This window comes from Ananas comosus, linkage group 15 (genome assembly GCF_001540865.1).
Source record: "Ananas comosus cultivar F153 linkage group 15, ASM154086v1, whole genome shotgun sequence".
NCBI classification, from domain to species: domain Eukaryota; kingdom Viridiplantae; phylum Streptophyta; class Magnoliopsida; order Poales; family Bromeliaceae; genus Ananas; species Ananas comosus.
Genome location: NC_033635.1, coordinates 10,420,124 through 10,426,651, shown reverse-complemented (window position 1 = coordinate 10,426,651; position 6,528 = coordinate 10,420,124). Strand labels below are relative to the sequence as shown.

The 6,528-nt window shown below is 36.5% G+C and overlaps 1 protein-coding gene across 4 annotated transcripts; it reads left to right on the top strand.

Annotated features, from left to right (window-relative positions):
• LOC109721148 (probable transcription factor RL9) lies at positions 322–5,834 on the top strand. 4 transcript variants are annotated; one of them, XM_020248582.1, is made up of 6 exons: positions 322–1,242; positions 1,435–1,511; positions 2,043–2,088; positions 2,256–2,403; positions 4,326–4,401; positions 5,332–5,834. In XM_020248582.1, exons 1-6 carry the CDS (start codon positions 618–620, stop codon positions 5,446–5,448), a joined length of 1,089 nt encoding a protein of 362 aa, XP_020104171.1. In that variant the 5' UTR covers positions 322–617; the 3' UTR covers positions 5,449–5,834. The 4 variants fall into 4 exon arrangements, with proteins under 4 accessions (XP_020104171.1, XP_020104170.1, XP_020104169.1 ...); XM_020248581.1 differs by having other exon boundaries at positions 2,274–2,403; positions 4,326–5,460; XM_020248580.1 differs by having other exon boundaries at positions 2,265–2,403; positions 4,326–5,460.

Here is a 6,528-nt window from a genome sequence, read left to right as displayed (position 1 = left end):
TGCCCCAAAAAGAGAAAAGGAAAAAAAAGTAACCAGGAAAAGAAAAACTGTGAAACTTGTTACTTGTAATTAAGGTTAGTCCATATAAGAGTGAAATCCCCTTTGTACTTTGACTAATCTCCTCTCTCTCTCTCTCTCTCTCTCTCTCTCTCTCTCTCAAAGTCATTTTCCCAAATTTGCTCACAGGAGACGAGACCCCATTTTCCTACTAAATGCTCTTCCTTTTCCCTTCTTTTTGTTCCCCATCAACTTTAGTCATTCACACTATACCTTGATCACCCACCCATCTCTCTCTCTCTCTCTCTCTCTCTCTCTCTCTCTCTCTCTCTCTCTCTCTACACAAACATATCCAGTAGAAGGAGAAGAGAAAGAAAACACAAACAGTTGCATTACCATCCAATCCTTCATCATCCCCCTTTTACTCTCCTCCTCTCAAAGAAGATATCTTCCCATAAATTAATAGCCATTAAAATAAGTCATCCCTCTCTCTACTTTGTCCCTAACTCTAATGTAGTGAACTGAGTTTCTTCTAGCTTGTCACCCAAACACAACACCATCAAACCCTAACCAAGCATATATATATATAGGATCATTTGATGTTGTCTTAAGAACTCTTCATGGGAACCAACTCAATGCCCTCTCCGGACCTCTCACTAAACATCAGCCCCCCGAGCAACAACTGTCCCTCCACCGCACCCAACCTCGACCGTGATCTCGGCCTCGACCTCCTCCTTCGCCCCGTAGAGCCCACCCACGCCGATGTCTCTCACGCTCGCACTGACCTCTCCCTGTCGTCGACAAACCACATGACATCCTTGTTCGATATCGCTACACCGATAAGAGGCCTCCCCTCATACAACACCCCACCCTCATCCTCTCCAGAAAGGGGGCACGACCCACAAATCTCTTTGCACCCATCTAATCCACACTCCTCTTTTAGCTCTTCTTCTAGCGCCTACGGAGGTTTACCGGCCTTCGGATCACCGTATCATCGAATAATTGCACCGCCAACAAGCTTTGGTGGATATGCTTTCGACCCGATGAGAAGTGATCACTACCAATACTACAATATCAATCAGTATGGAGTTGGGGCATTTGAGAGCTCCCAAAGCATGATAAGATCTAGGATATTCGTGCCGAAGTTCCCTACAAAGAGGAACATGCGGGCGCCGAGAATGCGGTGGACGAGCGCTCTCCATGCACGGTTCGTGCATGCCGTCGACCTCCTAGGTGGCCATGAGAGTAAGCAAACAAATATATGTTCCTTTTCCCTATCTTTTATTTCTTGATTTATCTCTTTGCTTTCTTTTAACCAAATAATGAGGGGTTTTTAGGTAAATTTATAGTTCAGTTGTATGTAAGTTAATTTGGTGTTTGTTGTTGATTTTGTGGGGTTTATTCTTTTTTTTTTTCCTGAACTTGTGAACAAACAAGGAGCTACACCAAAATCAGTTCTTGAGCTTATGGATGTCAAAGATCTCACTCTTGCCCATGTAAAGAGCCACTTGCAGGTATGTCCATTCTCCAACCACTCAACTAGGTCTCTCTCTCTCTCTCTCTCTCTCTCTCTATTTGTGCGTAGTAACCAGTACGAACAGTGAATGGCTACATGAATGAATTGGGGGAGTGAATGATCTACATGGATGAATAGGGTAAATGGGGTCTTCTTTCAGACAGGAGAGTGCGATTAATAGAAGAGGGGAGAGAGAGAGAGAGAGAGAGAGAGAGAGAGAGAAAGGAGCCATCATTTCACAATAATGTAAAGCTGTAAACAAACAACTCCCAAAGCATCAACCTCGTGAGTAATGGAGGTATTTAAAATGGAAAGGAAACAACCTGAAAAGAAGAAAGAAAAGAGCATTAGTTTGGAGTGAACCTTGAGTTCACCTCTTTTACTTTCCTTCTCACCCCTATTCTCCTTTATTGTAGTAACATCACTTCACTCCTCTTTCTCTTCTTTTCTCTCTCTATTTCTCTCTCTATTGGTCTTTTTTTTTCACTCTCTCTCTCTCTCTCTCCCTCTCTCTCTTTTGTGTCTACAGATGTATAGAACTGTTAAGTCCACTGAGAAACCTGCAACTTCCCCAGGTAATTCATATTCCTTGGTCTTTTGGAGGTGCCTACTCATTAATATACCTTTACCCTTCATTAACTTAGCTAAAACCATGCTTAAGATTCTTATCCAGTTAATTTTTTTTCTGCAAAAACGCTTTTAACACTTATTTCCTAAACTTTTTCTTTAAAATTTTCTTAAGACCAATCAGAATGCTCAGGTGAAGAAGATTTCACTCCTATGCTCACCGATTTTGGGTTGCGACGATCAATGTCATCACAAGGAGATTCAAATGCGCCGCTCCACCAACACGATAAGGACTCCATTACCATGTGGAATAACCCATCAATGTAAGCCACCTCTACATATACATATATATATATATATATATATATATGCATTAGTTTACCCAATTAAGGTTAGGAGATGGAGCATCATAGCTATGTTTTCCATATCTTGGTGCAAAAGGGTATAGATATATGCATGGCAGCTTTTGCTTTTCTCTCTTGCTTTTGTGTTACTTGAGATCTCACAGGGAGATTTAAAGCAAAAGCTAAGGGAGAGGGGAAAAGAAAGATCTCCACTTGTTAAATCAAAAACACAGTATATATAGATATGAAACAACACCTTGCTTTGTGAATGCCATATCCTTTGTAGTTCATCATCTTAGATTAATACGTACGTTGTCTTCTCCTAAGCGATATGTTATATATTTAGTGGTTGTAACCAGAAAGACTAAGCTACACACACCTTGAGTTGAGTGCTCCTCTCTCTTTGATGTTGGTGCCTTATTATATATATTGTGGTCTAGCATTTGGTTCTAGGGTTCCTTTTTGTCCTTTCTTTCTTTGTTCTTATTAGTCCAGTTAAATCACTTCTTTTTCCACTGCATGGGCTCTGAGAACATGAGCTTGTTTTGACCCAATTAATGTACCCTAGAGTTATTTATATGTTACATGTCTCCTCTATCTTTGTTTCTATGCTCTTATTTTATTCTTGTTTTCTTTTAAGCTACAGCTAGCTCTACAAGTAGGATAATAAATGTGGGATATGAAGGTTATCCTCATTTCATTTTGCCATTAAGTAGTTACCTTTCTTTAATAAATCATCTATGTTTTGTATATTTCCTAGTGTTTTTGAAGGTAATTAAATAGAAAAACAAACTATATTGTATATAATTTCCTTGCTCTTTTAGTTTGCTTTTTTCCTACAAAATTGTTCCTTTTTTTTATTTTTTGGAAATACTGAAAATCTGTTAATTTGTCCTCTCCCAAGAGAGGGAGGGTACCAACTGCTAGGCAAAACCTAATTTGTTAATAATATGTCATCTACTTCCTAATAAATCATAGGACCCATTAAGGTCTTAATTTAAAGAGGAATATTTTCCAATATTGCGCAATTTAATTATATATTGATATAGTAGAGATTTTTCCTATGATTTGTATTGTTTTTTTTTCATCTCTATGTAGACTCTACAAAATTTTTTTGAAGGGAGAGAGATTTTGAACAATAAGTAATTAACTTTAATAATAGTAACCCATGACTAGCCTATATATCCACACAAGGAAAAACACATATATGTAATTTAAATGCTTAACTCTGTGGAGAAGTTTGAAAAAATTAATATAAAAGCAAACAAGTAAAACCAAACTTAAGATACAATTTATACAAATTGTTCCATTTGACAATTTCTTTCGAGCATTAAATTAGTCGATCGATCACGAATCCTGTTACAAAAATAACATCCATGGAGTGGTTGTGCCGTACATAACTTTTCTCAACAATACATGCATATTCTCATAGATACTTGAGTGTTATCTTATGAATGCCATTTGAGACTAATAATCAAGATTTAATCAGGAAATAGATTCGTAAATGAAACGAACCGTAGTCACCAAGCGTGATTGTTAGTCTCAAAATGCATGGCATTTACAAGATAACACTCAGATATCTATGAGAACGTGTATTGTCAAGAAAAGTTAGTTAAAAATATTCGAATCATATGAAACTTTGATAGAAAATTGTTTATATTTATATAAAACAATTTTATACTGTATTTATATGTATGCATAATGTCTCTGCTCGAAAAAAATATATATATATATAATGCATTCATGTTTTCAGCATGACTTAACATAAATACTAATGAGCTAAGTTCCATCAAAAGAAAACTAGTTGTGTTAGCAAATTTACTGTGACTTATATATGTTGTAAAAACATTGGGAATGATTTTCATGACTAAGAAGTTCTCCTCTTGTATATATACTTTCAGCAAGGGCGGTTGGCTTCAGATGAATTCATGCGAACTAGAAGATCACGCATCAATGACAGCTTCATCACAATTCCAGGTACCATATATTCTACTGGCTTCGAACCCTTACATAAACGTTCTAACAGATACGCACGCATGCACCGAGAGAGATTTGATAGGGAAACAAAAACTCACACGCGCGCACGCAGACATGTTCGCAGATAGAGTTGAGCTAGGATACTATTAATAATTCCAAATCCAAATAGAGAGAGAGAGAGAGAGAGTGAGAGTTATACAATGCTTTTATTAGGTGGGAGATTATCGTACCTATTTAGTTGTCTTCTATCATGTATTGATTAGTACCACAACCCAAAATTGATTGTATTCTATAATATTCTCATCCAATGGTTACTTTTTCTCCACTGGCCTTATCAATTTTTTTTATCATTTACTAAAAACAAAAAAAACCTAATTAGTGAAGCCTAGCCACCCTTACGTGAGGGGTTATAGAGATTATAACCTTTTTTTCACTTGTAGACTAAGCACTTCTCCCTTAGGTGAGGGGTTATATATAGAGATTATAACCGTTTTTTACCTGTAGACTAAGCACTTCTCCAAAAAATAAAGTGTACATACGTAGGCCTACTTCATAAAAGCATAGCAAACTCTCTGTGTGTGTGCATGAGGGAGTAAGAGAGAGAGAGAGAGAGAGAGAGAGAGAGAGAGAGAGAGAGAGCTACGTACTATGCTTTTATGAGGGTGGAGATTATGGTACCTATTTAGGTTATCTACTATCATGTATTGATTAGTATGCTCTATCACTAAAAATAAAGTGTATGTGCAAAGGCCTGCTTCTTCTTAAAAGCATAGTAATTAATCGTAGATCACTATGTGTGTGTACGAGAGAGAGAGAGAGAGAGAGAGAGAATCACCTAGTAAGTTTGAACCATCATTTAAGTTATGTCTAAGAGACTAAGAGTTCAATATATAGACATACAGATACATATATATTTTGACTTTGGTGCAGGATGGTGATCATCTTTGCCACTCAAGTGGCTCAAGTAGACCTCATCAAGAACTCAAAATCCCTAGTTTGGAGTTCACACTAGGGAGACCAGATTGGCTGGGTACAGAGAATTGCTAATATTGGTCACAAATTAATTAAGCTTCTATATATTTAAATACTCTTTCCCTATATATTTACTGTTTCCCTTTTGAGCCTATGAGGAGTGGAGGTATACAGTGATGGAGAACTCTATCATGCATTGTCTCACCTACAACAAGTCCTTTTTCTTGTTCATTTTTATTGCTTTTTTGGTTAGATTCTTTTCACCAGCCACAGTGGGTATGTTTCCCTTTTTTTTTTTTTTCTTTTATTTTTTATTAGTGCTTCTTTTATTTGTAACTAGAATATTGTTGTTGCTAGCTAGTGGTGTGGATAGCACTTAAAATTGATGTGTGTTAAGCATTTGTGGTATGAGGATTGGAAATATTTAAGCACAAGAGAGATATTGTTTGTTTTTTGCTCGCTAGCAATTTTTTGTAAGTTTTTATTGTTTAAATTATTCATGTCCAAAAATCATGAAAAGTAAATGAAGAACACAATTTGGTCCAAACAAATATTAGAAAAGAAGAGTAAAAAAAAAGATATATATACTAGTAACAAAGAAAAAAATTGAATGATTGATTCTATATTCAATTGTTATACAGTGGTCATTTTTTAGTTTGAGTCCTTGTGCTTCACAAGATAAACTGTCGAATCCTTAGCACAAATTATTAATTCTAAAAGCTCGAGCCGTTAGAAATACGCAATCAATTCATTTAGAGCATAGAGACATAGCACTTATGGGTCTCAATTGTGACTCGGCTTAACCAGCCTCACGCAATTTCGAACATAACTCGAACCAATTTAGTCTCACGCTATTTCGAACGTGACTCACCCCAATCTTGCCTGACGCTGTAGGGCAGGATGCTGGCCCCTTTATAAATGAATATAAACTTCTTTGAGGAACATAGATCTTATTCAATTGATTCCTCTATGCTATTCCAATGCAAGTACCACAGTATAGGGAAAAAAAAAAGATTTTTTTTAATAAACTTTTGCCTCAAATAATACGTACTTGATAGCATACCCCTCAAAAAATGAATATTGGGCTCTAGGAGTACTCTTTGGTTGCTCATTAAATGACCCTGCAAATAATTTCAGGTTGATATATCAAATTTG

Bases quoted from the DNA above. Each gene is read 5' to 3' on its own strand.
- LOC109721148 (XM_020248579.1), top strand. From the start codon at position 618: ATGGGAACCAACTCAATGCCCTCTCCGGACCTCTCACTAAACATCAGC. The intron at 1,512-2,042 runs GTATGTCCATTC...TTGTGTCTACAG, and splicing joins ATGTAAAGAGCCACTTGCAG to ATGTATAGAACTGTTAAGTC. The intron at 2,089-2,255 runs GTAATTCATATT...AATTTTCTTAAG, and splicing joins GAAACCTGCAACTTCCCCAG to ACCAATCAGAATGCTCAGGT.